Source organism: Penicillium pulvis, assembly GCF_028828015.1.
Source record: "Penicillium pulvis strain IBT 33274 chromosome Unknown contig_7_segment1_segment0, whole genome shotgun sequence".
In the NCBI taxonomy this organism is placed as follows: Eukaryota; Fungi; Ascomycota; class Eurotiomycetes; order Eurotiales; family Aspergillaceae; genus Penicillium; species Penicillium pulvis.
In genome coordinates, this window is record NW_026643079.1 from 3,095,449 (window position 1) to 3,112,405 (window position 16,957).

The 16,957-nt window shown below is 48.7% G+C and overlaps 4 protein-coding genes across 4 annotated transcripts; 3 read left to right on the top strand and 1 right to left on the bottom strand.

The window, feature by feature from the left end:
- Positions 1 to 42: 42 nt before the first annotated feature.
- N7503_009122 (cytochrome P450) lies at positions 43 to 1,937 on the bottom strand (the record flags this gene model as incomplete). Its single annotated transcript, XM_057068669.1, has 7 exons — positions 43 to 448; positions 504 to 775; positions 826 to 1,052; positions 1,109 to 1,260; positions 1,322 to 1,513; positions 1,561 to 1,693; positions 1,739 to 1,937. 7 exons carry the CDS (start codon positions 1,935 to 1,937, stop codon positions 43 to 45), a joined length of 1,581 nt encoding a protein of 526 aa, XP_056919524.1.
- A 2,884-nt stretch (positions 1,938 to 4,821) lies between these two features.
- Positions 4,822 to 9,629, top strand: N7503_009123 (putative glycogen debranching enzyme Gdb1; the record flags this gene model as incomplete). The annotated part of the gene is made up of 3 exons (XM_057068670.1): positions 4,822 to 5,039; positions 5,100 to 9,414; positions 9,478 to 9,629. The coding sequence occupies 3 exons, from the start codon at positions 4,822 to 4,824 to the stop codon at positions 9,544 to 9,546; spliced, it is 4,602 nt and encodes a 1,533-aa protein (XP_056919525.1). The 3' UTR covers positions 9,547 to 9,629.
- Positions 9,630 to 10,318: 689 nt separating this feature from the next.
- On the top strand, positions 10,319 to 12,928 carry N7503_009124 (putative DUF221 domain protein; the record flags this gene model as incomplete). Its single annotated transcript, XM_057068671.1, has 2 exons — positions 10,319 to 10,651; positions 10,721 to 12,928. 2 exons carry the CDS (start codon positions 10,319 to 10,321, stop codon positions 12,926 to 12,928), a joined length of 2,541 nt encoding a protein of 846 aa, XP_056919526.1.
- Positions 12,929 to 14,555: 1,627 nt separating this feature from the next.
- N7503_009125 (uncharacterized protein) lies at positions 14,556 to 16,844 on the top strand (the record flags this gene model as incomplete). Its single annotated transcript, XM_057068672.1, has 1 exon — positions 14,556 to 16,844. One exon carries the CDS (start codon positions 14,556 to 14,558, stop codon positions 16,842 to 16,844), a length of 2,289 nt encoding a protein of 762 aa, XP_056919527.1.
- Positions 16,845 to 16,957: the final 113 nt, after the last annotated feature.

Genomic DNA, 16,957 nt, shown 5'->3' on the forward strand with positions numbered 1-16,957 from the left:
TGGTCGTCATAATGGTAGTTTTCAAAATTGTACTGCAACGTCCTATATGCGCTTGAGAGCCTCACTCAAAGCCACAGCATCACTATTCTCGAATGGGGTTTCACGCTCAAAGTCCAGAATCAATGCTTTATGCTTCTCGCTCCGCGGGGTAAAGTTGCACTCATAGGGCAGAGGGTGACTGATAATACCCGGCGTAAAGTCAACAGGCGGCTCAATCTCCCGACCGTCTGACCCGACACCCTTGGTGATATTGAAGGTAGCCAAAGTATTTGCGATAGTCAAAAACAAGGAAGTATCAGCAACGATACGGCCCGGACAGAGGCGACGTCCATAACCGAAGCTTGTACCGTGTGGATCAGGCTCAACATCCCGTCCCTCTTCCGGGAGGTATCGTTCAGGCCGGAATACTGATGGTTCGGGATATACCTCAGGATCATGATTGAAAGCGCTGCAAGGCTCATTAATTGCATGAAAGAGACAGGGTGGAATGTGAGGGTCCATACCGGATGTTAGGCAGCAGAAGGGCGTTCTTCGGAATCAGATATCCAGCCACAATATCATCTTCATCGGTTCGATGGGGCACCCCAAGTGGCGCGACCACGTGCCAACGAAGGACTTCTTTGACGACTGCATCAATATACGGCAGTCTATCCCGGTCATCAAGCGTAGGCAAAGCTGGCTCCCCAAATACACGGTCAATTTCGTCTTGTGCTTTGCGCTGGACGTCTGGAAATAGTGTCATCGCGAGGAAGAACCCTGCCAAAGCGGCTACGGTCTAGTCGTGATATTAGCAGGATAGTAGCAAGCCAGAACAGGAGATCATACTGTGTCTGCCCCACCACCATATAGTGCCACGGCTGACCATTTTGTGATATCTTCATCCTCTCCCTGGCTGAGCAGCTCGGATACGAACGATGGACCATTAGAACCTTGGCTCATTTTGTACTTGGTGAACTTGAATGGGTGCTCGGTAAGGTTTGTGAGGGTTTCAAGATAAAAGCGTGCCGTCTTTTTGAAGCCCGACCCTGGAGCCCACTCTGGAATGTACTTCACTGCAATAACTTGTCAAAATGACGCCCTATGACTACCTGGATGAATGTGAACTTACGTGCTGGAATCATATCCACCAACCATGCTCCTGGAACCACCGCCTTTGAGAACTGCTCCAGTGCCAAATCAGCCAAGCTAACCAGAGGATCTTTATCATGGGGAACAATGTCATATCCATAGGTCATTTTCAGAACAAAAGCTCCGGCGGCGCTAGTACGATTGTATCAGCACTGAGAACACCGTCGATTTTCTTCAAACAGACTTAGCTCACGTTCTGATGTGATTCATAAAGTCTTGTGGACGATCAAGTAAGCGCCATAGGAGTCGCCGGGCCTCCACAACAAGCAATTGATCAAACTTCGAGGCAGCTGCACGAGTTCCGATGATGCGAGCCATTGCCCGACGATATGTCCGAAGGAGACTGGTGTTATCTTGACTTACGGGTGTCTTACCCCATCCCGAGCTATCATTAATTAGTTGTGGAATTTCATGTGGCAAGAAAAAACATACAGTTCGTCTGCGAAGACAAGGCGAGGACGAGATGAATGCTTAGCCGAGTTCTTCTCCAATATCTGGACTGCCAGCTCTCTGTCATTGATAATAACCACTGTTTGGCCGAGGACTGTGACGGAGCTCAAAGGACCTGTCGAATCAGTAACAATAATTAGAGCGAGACTGTATCACGTACCATAAAGCTCTTTGTGCCTTAGCCAGTGCGTGCATTCTTGTGCCCCTTCTGCGGGTAGATCAAGCAGATTTCCGATAATAGGTTTGCCTTTGGGACCGGGAGGTAATTTGCCAAGCTTTGGTTCTAAGGAAAATGTCCGTAAAATGAAGAAGAAAAAGGCCAAGGCGGCAGTCAAGGCTGCTAGCGTGGTGAATCCCATGCTTAGATGATACAATGGCGCAACCAGGTTATGTGTTGTTTCTTTAGATGTGGATGCTTGTCCAGATGCTGATGAAAGGATCAACCTTGATATACAGTAGGCAAAATGAGAAATTGAGGGGACACCGGGGATATTTAAGGACTTGGAGGCACATTAGTTTAGCGTAATTTTTTGCCATACTTCAAGATGATTGCACCAATATAACCGAGCTACGGGGCATATACCCTCTTTTGAGTAGTCTCCAGCCCTTAGACCCTTTGTGGAAATTCGTCTTACTCAGGCGAGGAGCGTTGTTAATTGGACGAAGCACATTGATGTTTGGACGAAACGGGAAAGTGTTGTAATTGTATTACAGTCAAGTATTTTCGCGATCACATGACCTGTTCCCACATACTCTCACAGCTCACTAGTAACATACACCTTTTATTAGCTGAGTTTGACTGTATTGAGCTCAGATTTCGCCTTTTAAATTTTGGAGGCTAGTATGAGAGCCCAAATTATATCATGTGCGTGTGTGTGTGTGTGCGTGTGTGTATATGTGGAAAGTATTTGTTTTGATGATGTGACTTGAGGCATGTGATTGTGAAAATACTCAATTGTAATACAATTACAATTTTATCCCAGAATGGAAGTTGTTTCGACCAAATATCAATTTGCTTCGTCCAATTAACAACACTCCAGGCGAGATAACCTAGTCCGCTTACGTATCTAGTTAGCCTTTACAAGTTTATAGCCTCGGTCGAATGAGACATGAAGGGCATTTTTGCCCAAAAGTACTCGCTAATTTCTACTACTTATTTGCCACCGTTTATTGAGGGAATCCTTCATGAAACACGTAACATGCGACGGTCTACTCCACATGAGCCCGATGCTGGCACATTGGTGTTGCGTGTTGGCTAATCGCGCTACTGACTAGTATCAGTAGCATCATGCCGGAGTGGGTCAAACATGTGGAGCTTTGATTCCCACGGGCCACAACCTAGCCAGAGATTAGTAAAAAAAACAGATAAGCGTCGAATTGCGGTGAGATGTTGTAGTTCAAGGTCATAGCGGCCAAGGACTATTTATGTTTCCTACTCGCCACACCACAATGGTGTTTAGTCAAGATTTAGACTTTGATCAGAAGCATAACGCTCGTGGACGGTAGATGAGCGCCAAAACCGGCTAGACTGGACGCCAATTCCAGTGGCATATTTACTGGAATCTTAACCACAACAGTAAACAGCACGTTGGTTGTTAAAAACAACAGGCAAAGATTAGGTCCTCAGTATAATTATAGAAGTGAGAGAAGAAGCATAACACGCTCTCCTAGATGAGTATCCTCACGTGTTTTAACACCTCCAGAAGTCCCAGCGGCCACTTCGAGGTTCGTGAGTAGTTGAAGCGAGTAGGCTGATGCCTAAGGAAAGTTAGGAGTAATAGATAGGGTTGATGTTTTCATTACAAAATTACCAATAACGCATGATACTACACAGGAAACTTCTGATTAAAGTACTGATCGCATAAGATTGTTGACCGGGGGTTCTTAAGTGGGAAATAGCTTGGATCAGAAGGTAAGTGTGATGCTCCAAGAGAGTAAAAAGCGAAGACCCGATAGTGTGTTGACGTTTTCGGCATAAGACGGGGGTAGAAGGAGAATAGAAATAGTTAGATCAACTAGACTCAGGGGAGGCTACATTCCTTGCTGTGTTACAGGATGGTGATACATGCAGATGGCGAGTCGAGGACCTCCTTGCGATGCAGTACTGGGAAAAGGGTCGAGCAGCACTGTGAAACTTGAAGATTTGGTGCATCTGACATGTCTCAGAGCCATTGATGCCAGAGACAGACGACGCAGCAGTGATATGGAAATACAAGGCATGAGAGTATTGCTATTTTAGGACAATCTTCAATGCTAATGATGATGGATAACTACGATGGTACGTTCCTAGTAATGGTCCTTCGTGGTTATTGAACTGGCTGCCTCATCCCTAAGGCATAACTTCGCACATCTTTCAAGGCTTTTGCGGGTGGCTTCGCGCTGTCCAAAACCATGAGATGTCTTGGGGACCATAAAATAGCCTATAATGGCATTGGTCGTCTAGAAGACAAACCTACAAACATCGTTTCTCCGGTGATCGGCATTCCGTAACCGTCAGAACAAGTGCCGAGTCTGGACCCACGGCCCATTTTTCCTCGCTTTCTATAAAGTTTGAAAATCTCAGTTTCCAAGCTATTTTACCAAAAGCGCTGCGTAGATTGATAATTCATAATTCCGTGGTTCCTGTTCAGTCACTATTACCAAATCGCATGATGTCATTATCTTGACGAAATAACGCTTCAGTCTTGAAGTTAGCTGGATTTCGCACCGGAATTGATGCTCAATAGAGACCAAAAATATTATTAGCATACGTTTTCCTCGAATGATTTCTTTCTCGCTCCTCAATGTCTTCATTAAGCGCACAGTCTGACGTGGGGGGCTTTACCGTTGATCAGGGGCACCCCACATTCCTAGACTTGGAATACTCGTTGAACCAATGCGCATCAATGCAGCTCCAAATTGGAGGAAAACGGTCAATGTGGTGCTAGCAGTGTTCCTGGCCCTGGTCTTCGGCGCCACGCCCGGTCTAGCCTCGACGCTAAAAATACGCGGCCAAGGCCAAGGTGTAGCCCAAATGCATGATGTCACCCGGCGCGGAACACCAAGATGAGGGGAAAACCACCTTCCTCCCTTCCAAGATTTTTTTTCTTCTAATTCACACAACTCTCAAGGCCTTCAGTTAGGCTATTCGCTCGTTAGCAACTCCCAGTTATCACTGGGTTCAGCTATTTGAGCTTCTCCCAGCTCGTTCGGTTGATTCTGACCAGATTTCGGTTAGTTCACAAGCGCTGAATCGCGATCATCATGGGTTCCTCATCCCAAGTCTACCTGCTTCCTTTGAAGGATGACGGTTCACCCGACGTGCCCGGTGGGTACATTTACTTGCCATCTCCTCCAGAACAGGGATATGTGCTGCGTTTTATCATTGAAGGCACCAGCTCGATCTGTCGGCAAGGAAGCTTGTGGGTCAACATTCCCGAGGAGGGCAAGGCTTTTGATCGTCAATCATTTCGCGAGTTTAAGTATGAACCCTGTGCTTCCAGATAGAACGTCAGACAAAGCCCGGTTGCTAAACAAAATAGATTACAACCCAACTTCAACGAGAACATCCAGATCGACATCCGGATCCCGAGCGCTGGCGCCTTTGCATACTATGCCACGTTCACTCCGTTACCGGACTTCTCTGTTGAGGCTGTTAAAACACCGGAACCAATCAAAAGCCCAATCTATTACATAGACGTGTCGCCGAAGCTGACACTGCAAGGAAAAGACTTGCCGCTCAATGCTCTTTCAATATTTTCGGTGATTTCGAAATTCCTGGGACAGTACCCCGTCGATTGGGACAACCATCTTCATGGTATCAGCCAGCGAAATTACAATATGGTTCACTTCACGCCGCTCATGCAGCGTGGAGCCTCCAATTCTCCCTACAGTATTTTTGATCAGATCTCATTTGACTCAGCCTTATTTCCCAATGGAGAGGCTGATGTCGCAGCTCTCGTCTCAAAAATGGAGAAAGATTATGGACTTTTGACCTTGACCGATGTTGTTTGGAACCACACTGCAAACAACAGCAAATGGTTGGAAGAACACCCAGAGGCAGGATACAGTGCAGAGACCGCGCCCTGGTTAGAGGCTGCACTGGAGCTGGATACAGCTCTGTTGAAGTTCAGCGATGATCTCGAATCTTTGGGCCTGCCGACCGAGTTCAAGACTACAGAAGATCTGGTGACTGTGATGAATGCTTTGCGCGAGCAAGTGATCAAGGAACTTCGATTGTGGGAGTTTTATGCCCTTGACGTCAAGTCTAACGCAAAGAAGATCTTGGATGCGTGGACCAGTGGACCAGTTGACCCAGCCATTGCCCAGGCCGATTATCTGCAGGAATTTAAGAGCTTGTCATCAAAAGAGCAATCAGAGATCGTCCGCACTCACGGCATGGTGAACTCAAACCAACTTCGTGGAAGGTTTGAGCGCGCTGTGGACCCCGCTTTCGGTGCTGCTATTTTGACAGGTTTCCATGGAGTGTTCAAGAAAGACCAGTCAGCCCTCCCCGACGCTGAGGCGTCTCTCTCCAAGCTCCTGGATGCTGTGAACCTTCCTCTCTACGAGGAATACGACGCAGATATCGCTGATATCATGGATCAATTGTTTAACCGCACCAAGTATCTTCGAATCGATGATCACGGCCCAAAGCTTGGCCCTGTCACCAAGGAGAACCCGTTGATAGAGACTTACTTCACTCGACTTCCTCTCAACGATGTTACCAAGAAGCACAACCCCAAGGCCCTTTCCTTGGCAAACAACGGCTGGATTTGGAATGCAGATGCGATGAAAGATAACGCAGGGCCGAACTCCAAAGCCTACCTTCGTCGCGAGGTTATCGTCTGGGGTGACTGTGTCAAGCTTCGGTACGGAGATTCACCAAAGGACAGCCCGTTCCTCTGGGAGTTCATGACCAAGTATACTCGTCTCATGGCCAAGTATTTCTCGGGCTTCCGAATCGACAATTGTCACTCTACACCGTTGGTGGTCGCAGAATATCTCCTGGACCAAGCACGCCAAGTTCGTCCAAACCTTACCGTTTTTGCGGAGCTCTTCACAGGATCTGAGGAAGCAGACTATGTATTTGTCAAACGCTTGGGTATCAACGCTCTCATCCGAGAGGCCATGCAGGCCTGGAGCACCGCGGAGTTGAGTCGCTTGGTTCATCGCCATGGCGGTCGCCCAATTGGTAGCTTTGACGTGGACCTGCCGTCCGCCGGTAGTAGCCACGCCATTGCCTCTGCCAAGTCTGGAGGTACGGGTGAGCAGATCACCCACATTCGACCATCTCCCGTCCAGGCACTGTTCATGGATTGCACTCATGACAATGAAGTCCCTGCTCAGAAGCGTGACGCTCGGGATACTCTTCCAAATGCTGCTCTTGTCGCGATGTGTGCGTCCGCGATTGGAAGTGTGATGGGATACGATGAGGTATACCCCAAGCTTATTGACCTCGTTCATGAGACACGTCAATACGCATCACCCTTTTCCAGCGACCAGAAATTGGAAGTTGGCGCCGGAGAAGGTATTGGAGGCGTCAAGAAGCTTTTGAACGAGCTTCATACCAAGATGGGTGTTGAGGGTTATGACGAAACCCATATCCACCACGACGGAGAATATATCACTGTTCACCGAGTCCACCCCAAGACCCGAAAGGGAATTTTCCTCATCGCCCACACTGCGTTCCCCGGGAATGATAATGGTGCAATCCTTGCTCCTACTCACATCACGGGTACGCAGGCCAAGCACCTTGGTTCCTGGGTTCTTGAGGCGAACGCAGATGATGACACAAAGGCCAAGGTTCTAGCAGATGATCAGTATCTCAAGGGCCTGCCAAGTACCACAAAGGACATTGAAGGTACAAATATCGAGGGTGATGGAAATGATGTCACCATCTCGGTACTCAAGACTCTTGTGCCCGGGTCTATCGCCCTTTTCGAGACTTGGATCCCTAGCGCCGAGCATGCCAGCGGACTGGATAGCTTCCTCTCAAGCGGAGCCGATGAGGCATTCAGTGAACTCAGCCTTATCGATCTGAACTTCGTACTCTATCGCTGTGATGCCGAGGAAAGAGACTCTAGCGATGGTCAAGACGGAGCGTACAGCATTCCCAAGCACGGATCTTTGGTTTATGCTGGTCTGCAGGGCTGGTGGAGCGTCCTTGAGGACATCATCAAATACAACCAGCTGGGCCACGCACTTTGCGATCATCTACGTGAAGGCCAATGGGCTCTAGACTACGTTGTTGGGCGCATGGAGAAGGTAGCCTCCAAGGAGGGTTACGTTGGGCTGCACAAGCCTGCTGCATGGCTTCGTGAGAAGTTTGACGCCGTTCGTGGTCTGCCCAGCTTCCTACTTCCGCGGTACTTTGCGATCATTATTCAAGTGGCCTACAATGCTGCATGGAAGGCAGGAATCCATCAGTTCAGTGATAATGTGCGCTATGGCCAAGAGTTTGTTCATCAACTGGCGATGGTCAGCGTTCAACAGACTGGCTTCGTCAACTCGGCTTCGCTGTGGCCCACTAAACGGGTTCGCAGTCTTGCGGCTGGTTTGCCCCATTTCGCTGTTGATTGGGCCAGATGCTGGGGTCGCGATGTGTTCATCTCCATTCGTGGTCTCTTCCTCTGCACGGGACGATTTGATGATGCGAAGGAGCATATCATTGCCTTTGCCAGTGTACTCAAGCATGGCATGATTCCAAACCTACTCAGCAGCGGAAAATTGCCCCGGTACAACTCGCGAGACTCGGTCTGGTTCTTCTTGCAAGCCATTCAGGATTACACGAACATGGCCCCGAACGGCATCAGTCTGCTTCAGGAGAAGGTGCCTCGACGCTTTTTGCCCTATGACGACACATGGTTCCCATTCGATGACCCTCGTGCCTATTCCAAGTCTCCTACTGTTCTGGAAGTCATTCAAGAAGTTTTCCAGAGACATGCCCTTGGAATGTCTTTTCGCGAGTACAATGCGGGATCGGATCTTGATGTCCAGATGAAGCCCGAGGGCTTCCAAATTGACGTGAATGTCGATTGGGAAACCGGCATTGTCTTTGGCGGGAGCCAAGATAACTGCGGCACATGGCAAGACAAGATGGGCGAGAGCACCACCGCTGGAAACAAGGGTTTCCCTGGTACCCCTCGTGATGGTGCAGCCATCGAAATTACTGGTCTTCTTTACAGCGCTTTGGCTTGGGTGACGCAGCTAAACGAGTCCAAGACTTACCCGCACGAGGGTGTGGACATTGGTGACGGGAAATCAATCACCTTCAAGGAATGGGCCTCCAAGATCAAGGCCAACTTTGAACGATGCTACTACATCCCCACAGACTCCAAGGATGATTCTCAGTACGATGTGGATGCCAGCATCATCAACCGCCGTGGTATCTACAAAGACTTGTACAAATCTGGCAAGCCTTTCGAGGACTATCAGCTTCGATCCAACTTCCCAATTGCAATGGCCGTTGCCCCAGCCTTGTTCACTCCCGAAAAGGCTCTGACTGCTCTTGCGATTGCCGATTCTGCTGTAGTTGGTCCCGTCGGAATGGCAACTCTTGATCCGTCCGACATGAACTACCGTCCTAATTACAACAACTCCGAGGAGTCGACCGACTTTGCTACCTCCAAGGGTCGCAACTACCACCAGGGTCCCGAGTGGGTGTGGCAGCGTGGTTACTTCCTCCGTGCTCTGCTCGCTTTCGATTTGCTTCGCCGCAAAACACCCGAGGAGCGCATCGAGTCCTTCCAGCAGGTCACCCGACGACTTGACGGATGCAAGAAGGCGTTGCGTGAGAGTCCCTGGAGGGGACTGACAGAGCTCACCAACAAGAACGGAGAGTATTGTGGGGACTCGGTATGTTAATTGATCCCAAAGTTCTACCAAATATTCTTGACCGGTGCTAATTGTATTATTTAGTCTCCCACACAGGCTTGGTCTGCTGGTTGTCTGCTTGATCTCTACTACGATGCGGCCAAGCTCACTTGATTATCATCTGCTCATAGACTTAGCATATGACAGCGTTTCCTTCTTGTCCATTTCATGCATAATATATTTCTTTCAGCTCCGTCCTACGTCATTTGAAGTTCATTTCTCATGCTTTATCATAGCACTTTCAAAAGATATATTGAAGAATTTAAGGATATTTGAGTTTCCACGGCTGGTGCGTTTTAGTTTCCTGAGTGATGTAGATAGCTTGGAATATCGTTCAGGTGGTGTTATTGCAGGCCTGGACTATAAGGGAATGGCCGGTCCCGGAACGTGGAGGTAGATAGTGGCCCGATAGTGGCCCGATCGTTGATAAGATCTTGGAAGCACCTCTTCGATCAGCACGCTATGGTCGCTCGGTGAAGTTGCCAAGATCACTGTGCATAGGCTCCAGGTACTGTAGGCTAGGTTGTGTTATTCTATATTGAATCTCACATAATTTACTTACTGCTCTCTGCCTATATTGCTGCATAAACCCCAGGGTCAGCGTGCATAAATGCTGAGTCAGCGACACGGCAATCGTCATTGCGCAAAAACAAGGGAAGCTAGCTCCTTTTTTGCCTTCCCTTCTTTGAAACCCCCAGCTTTGGACCGTGCTTGGCTTGTCCTCCCTTGTCTTAATAGACCTTTCAGTCTTTTCTGAATTGCGCCAACTTCGCCCTTGAACCCCTTGCGCCACATGTTCTGATGGATTAATACCTAGAGCATTCCTCGGACGACGATTCCACACCCCCACACTCATCAGGCGCAAGGCGTCACTTGATCGAAGAAGATGTCTTTGACGGCATCCGCGGCCGCAACGGTGTGGACCGCACTAGCCGATGACCCGGATAATGGAGGCGAACCCCGATGGGAAGATCAGACCAAACACCATCGGGATTTGTACACGCAACTTGTGATCAGTTTTGCCTTTGGACTGGGGGCTTTCATGTCATTCTGTGTTTTACGACCCAAATGGACGGAACTTTATGCTGCGCGAAGAAAACAGCGATCTTCCGCTTCACGATTGCCGGAACTGCCGGATAGCCTGTTTGGATGGATTCCTGTGTTACATCGCATTACCGATGAGGAGGTGTTGCAGTCGGCTGGTTTAGATGCATATGTGGTCAGTATTGAACATCTAAAGCTGTGGATGAAGTACTCTGCTAACTTAATTTTTCTTTCTGTTGGATAGTTGCTATGCTTTTTCAAGTATGCGACTCGACTCTTACTTTACGTGTTCATCTTTGCCCTGGGTATCATCCTACCGGTCCATTACAGCTATACTGGCAATTCTGGAATTCCTGGCGGGTTGCCCGGCTGGGATAACCATAATAACTCGACTGGTAACGATTCCATGAGCGCAATTGGAGCACTCGGGAAGGGTGATAAAGATGCAATTATAGATTCTAACTACTTGTGGATTTATGTCGTATTTCCATACGTGTTTAGCGGCTTGGCTATCTACCTGCTCCTCCAGGAAACAAACAAGATCATCCATACCCGGCAAACTTATCTTGGAAACCAAACAAGTACAACGGATCGTACGGTTCGCCTTTCAGGAATTCCTCCGGAGTTGAAAACAGAAGAAGATATCAAATCTTTCGTGGAGACGATACATATCGGCAAGGTCGAGAGTGTCACTCTGTGTCGCAAATGGAAGGAACTAGATTTGTTGATTGATGAGCGAAAGCGTATCATCTGGGAATTAGAACGCGCATGGACCAAGCATATCGGATACAAGCGTCCACGGAGCGATGGGAACACCCTGCCACTGACCCGCCAACCGCCTGTTATCTCAAATAGGCCTTTAGATGATGAAGACGAGCGAGCCCAACTGCTGTCGGGGGGCGAACGTACTCATGTATCCGGATACGCCAACGAAAGGCCTCGAGTCCGCGTTTGGTACGGCCCGTTCAAGATGCGGTTTCGATCGATTGATGCGATTGACTACTATGAAGAAAAGTTGCGCAAGATTGATGAACAGATTCAATGTACTCGAGAGAAGGACTTTCCTCCTACCGAGATCGCCTTCGTGACCATGCAATCTATTGCAGCCTCTCAAATGCTCGTTCAGGCCATTCTCGATCCGCATCCCATGCAAATGTTCGCTCGACTTGCCCCAGCCCCGGCAGATGTTATTTGGAAGAATACCTATGTCTCGCGTACCCGACGCATGACACAGTCGTGGTTGATCACACTTGTCATTGGTTTCCTCACTGTATTCTGGTCGGTTCTTCTACTGCCAGTCGCGACTTTGCTGGACCTGCAGACATTACACAAGATTGTGCCCTCACTCGCAGAACTTCTCTCCGAACACCCTATTGTCAAGTCTTTGGTGCAGACAGGTCTGCCTACTTTGGCATTCTCCCTTTTGACCGTGGCAGTCCCGTACCTCTACGAATGGCTCTCCAACAAACAAGGAATGATGTCCCGTGGAGATGTCGAATTGTCTATCATCTCGAAGAACTTCTTCTTCTCTTTCTTCAACCTGTTCCTCCTTTTCACCGTTTTTGGAACGGCCAGTGGTTTCTATGGTCTCTGGGAACACCTCCGTGATGCGTTCAAGGACACCCAAACTGTTGCCTTGGCATTGGCTAGTTCGTTGGAAAATCTTTCCCCATTCTACATCAACCTTTTGGTCCTTCAAAGCCTGGGTCTTTTTCCCTTCCGACTTCTCGAGTTTGGCAGCGTCGCGCTGTACCCCTTGCGTTTTCTTTGGGCACGGACACCCCGGGAATATGCGGAATTGTCAACGCCTCCAGAATTCAGCTACGGCCTCACCATCCCGCAGACTATCCTCATTCTGATCATCTGTATTGTGTACAGTGTGTTCCCCAGTTCCTGGCTCATTTGCTTTTTTGGGCTAGTGTACTTCACCATCGGCAAATTCATCTACAAGTACCAGCTGCTTTACGCGATGGATCACCAGCAGCACTCCACTGGCCGGGCTTGGCCTATGATCTGTAACCGAGTATATGTCGGCTTGATTGTATTCCAGCTGGCTATGATCGGTGTGTTGGCCCTGCGCCAAAGTATCGCTCGTCCACTGCTTCTGGTCCCTCTTTTAGGCTTCACCATGTGGTTCAGCTACTGGTTTTCAAAAACGTATGAACCACTAATGAAGTTTATCGCTCTTAAAAGCATTAACCGGGATCAACCCGGTGGCGGGGAAGTTTCTCCTTCGCCTTCGTCCTCACCATTTTCGCCACCCTCTGGTTTGGACCGCGATGCGCTGCCTATTCAGATGGGCGGACGAGAACTGGAACTTCGATTGAAGAAGTATGTTCACCCAAACTTGATCATACCGCTGCATGACGCATGGATCCCGGGCCGCAGCCCCCAAGGCAACGGTGCATCTTTGCATGAGTCCCAAGACTCGTTGAACCATCTTTCCGTCTAGATACTCCATTAATACCTCCCCCCTCTTTATCGCATGACCCCTGTTTCTGATGTTATTGTTTTACGATGATATACGACCGTGATCCCTCGATCGCATCCCTACTTGTTGATAATCTCTCGCTTACATCACAATACCCTTGAATACATCTGCGCTGTCTGTTCATAATCAATATGTTGTTTTGGAACCATCTATCTGTCATCGAGCACATACTTTGTCACTGTGTTTTCCAGTTCGTGTCTTTCATTCACTAAATAAGAAGTTGTATAGTATCGAGGTCTGACTGGTATTTCGGACTTTTACCTAATTCTGGGTCTTTCCGCATATTTATTTCCATGTGCACTACTCATGTGAACGTTATTAAGTCTAACCGACATTCCAGTAGTTTCAAGGCCCGGGGCGAACGTGGCAATCTAAATTTTGACATGCCAAGGCTACAGTATTCAAAATCGTGTGTCTTATTGCCTGATCGGTTTTCCTATCGGTATCAATCTAGGGATACGTAGGGAAACCATAGTCTTGAGCCATGGACTCGATCGCGAAACAATGTAGTAGATCCCAACTATCTAGATTGCAACCTCCGGAAAAGATCTTTCTAATGATTCCCTTTAAGCCCTAGTGCGTGCATAGCTGGAATGAACGGTGTTCTGGAATCCCCCAAGGGGCCCACATGGCAATGAGATCGTACATTCCACGGCCTTGCGGTAAGCATCACAACAATGTTGCCCCGTGCCTCACCCTCGACACATGAGACAGAATAAACACAATCTACGTACACCGTACGTCAAAATCAAAGTAAAAGTGATCAACCCTGTCAACAAACTACAAGATTTACATGGTAAACCCACGAAGTGGAGTCGCACTGCATCCGGAAACGTCACATTCTTGACTTTCCCATACCACGGAATGCACATGAACCACTTTCCAATGCGAGTGCAGAACTTCGTTTTTCTTTCTTGCCCCGCTTACTATGCCTTGAACTAGACAAGTTCCTGTTGCCTTTTCCATTCCACCGCTAGTTCCGCTGTTTTTAGCGCTCGGAGTCCCTGACTTGTCCAATGCCGGGGCGGAAAGCCATACGTCCTCCGTGGCGATGGCGTAGAACTCTATGATTTGACGGGGTCCACCGTTCATCGTGGCTCATGTCTCACACGATGTGTTGACGTTAAAAGGTTTTGGCAAATGAGAGTTCAGGCTGTTTCTGATGTATATTTTTTCATGCAATAACAAAACCCTTACCTCCTCCAATTTCCCGTTTTCTCTTCTATCAGATTCCTCTCCGCTTTCAGCCTTCTTTAATACAACCTTGTGCATATTTTGTTCGCTTTGAATTTTGCGGGACTGCTACTACCATTGCTTATCGTGGTAGATCTGACCTGGGTCATTTACGTCGACTCTACTGGCTCGTTCGCTGTGGAAGTTTATCCCGATCGTCCCGTACTCTATTTCGTCTAAACTATTACCGTCGATCCCACGTTGCAGACCTCGGGATTTGCAGATCTGCTTTTACATATTTCCCGGCTTGGTCCTGGGTGTCGACTCAATGTTTCTTTCTTCAATTTTATCTCCCAGTTACCAGACCATCAGTGGAAGTGCATGTCGATACCCTTGGTTGATTAGTGGTGACGGAATGCCGGCCTTGAGGTCGCGGAGCAAGCGCTTTGCAAAGCGGACACCAAGAGAGTTTTGCTCAGGACACTTGACAATCGCCAATCCGGAGTCATCCAGTGGGCCTGAAGGAATCACGAAATTGGTGCAACATGAGCATACAAAGGCTGCGGGTTCTTCATCCGCCGCTAATACTACACCCGCGGAGATTCTATTGCAAATATACTCTCTGTTGACACCACGGGACTTTGACAATGCGCGACGAACTTGCTCGCAATGGATGAGAGTCAGTTTGAATAAAGAACTGCTGGGATCTATGTTAAAGCGAGCCGGTTGGTGGGATGCATGGCAGGAAGATAGTACGACGCAACGGATCTATCGCAATCCATCCAGCTATGAGAGCGAAGTGTGGCGGATGAGCAAGCGCTTTGCGACAGAGTGCTTACTATCCGGGCAAAGGACAAAGTTTGAGAAGCCGGGTTTTGTGGCAACGGGGTCTGTTGATTTCTCTCATCTTGCAAGAAGCTTGCCAAGGATGAAGACTCGTGGAGCGACAGCATTCGAGGATCGAAATTCACATACTACCCCAACGTTTAGTGTTAGCAGCTGCGGCAAGTATCTTTTGGCCACAGCTGGCTGCGTGGTATATGTGTTCCGTCTCGTCTACAGGAGATCCAGATCTATGTCTTCGGCAGAGCTGGCAGATTCCAATGTGGTACCAATAACCAGCATCTCCTGTCCATTTGAAGTTCTCTCGGCCACAATTGATACAGCTACGTCGCCGTTTGTGATCGCCGCATTATTACAAAATCGGGCTGGTATGGTTTGTGACTTGGACGTATCAAATATCAATCATGATGTTGCAGCCACTGCTGGCTCAGTGGACGAGGCATCAGAATCCTTGTCATCCAAACCATCTAAACACAATTTAAACTCGATGCCAACAACCACCCATTCAACCCCGCATTATTTCTACAACGTTTGCTCCGAAGATCACCCGCCAAGAACAATAGCCCTATGTCCAGGCCGTCGATGCATTGCATTCGGCTGCGCAGGAGGCATCGAAATCCATTGGGTAGACGAAACAAATACTGACCAACGCCGACATTTCCCCATGTCCCAACCATCCGAAATCCTCCACTTCCTCCCAAACTCACCAAAAGTCCCAACAGAAATGCGCCTCATCTCCTCACTCGCCGGGCCAGGCGTCCACGAGTGTGCATGTCGCCAATCCCCCTTCCCAGACCATACCAAGAAATGTCAATTCAATTTCCTCGATGCAAGATCACGCAATCCACCCAACAATCCATCCCTCAGTCTGGTCCGTGCAATACATTGTCATCATTACCGTGCTATGCCCATAAACGATGGATACCATATCATATTCATAGAACCCCGCACTGGCCTCTTATGCATCGGATCCGACGCCCCCATCGGTGGCCCAACAAGTTTAACCCGTGCTTTCGTCTGCGTCCCTCCGAATCGCAAAGGAACTACGACTAGACAGCCAGAAACTCGTGTCCCGACCGCATTCGCTGTAGCCTCAGATCTACGTTGGGGCCTGCGCGTCATAGCTGCATACCAAGACCGTATAATCCTCTACTCAATCCCGCTTGATGTCCTCAATATAGTTCGCAGAGAACGCGAACGCCAGTCAGATGGTGAAATGGGTGATGATCCAGCACGGGACTGGGGAGATTCAGAAGAATTCCGCCGCCGTGAGAATCTTTTCCAAAATGCTAACGGGGACTGGGAGTTCCTACTTAGCGCACGATATAAACCCGCTTCGATGGTTTGGCCGTTTAAAGTTTACGGCAAGGAAATCGGTCACATGGATAATATAGTCGAACTCGCTCTCCAATCTTCGAACGGTGGCGCTCGTATCTGGGCGTTTGGGTCATCTGGTTCTGCTCGGATATTTGATATCGATACGTTCACGTCTCCATCTCAAACTACACCCCCGATGAAGCTGGTCACTCTTGGCTCGGATGGGAGTATCATCTCTGCTACTATATCCGAGCGGGGACTCGGCTCCGAACCCGTATCCGTGACTGGGGCGGAACCCGAGTCCGGCTCCCGGAAGCGCAAAGCGTCGGCGCTGAAAGATGGTTTTGTGGGGCGATATGGGACTAGTCGATATGTGTCTTGTAGGACATTAGATGGGCTTCGACCTGTTAATGCTCTACAGATTCAGGAGGAGGATACATCTGTGCGGAGGCCGTCGTTTGCGGCTTGTATTGTTGATTTTAAGATCCCTGAGCTTGGGATGAGAGGTGGGGGGTGGAAGAGGAGTACGTCGGATCGACCTTGACACATGCATTTTTTATTGTTGGAGTGTAGGATGATTATCTATTCCGCATTTATGACGTCTGTGGTGCATGGATGGAGTTTATTTGTATATACAGCGGGTATACTTCATGAACA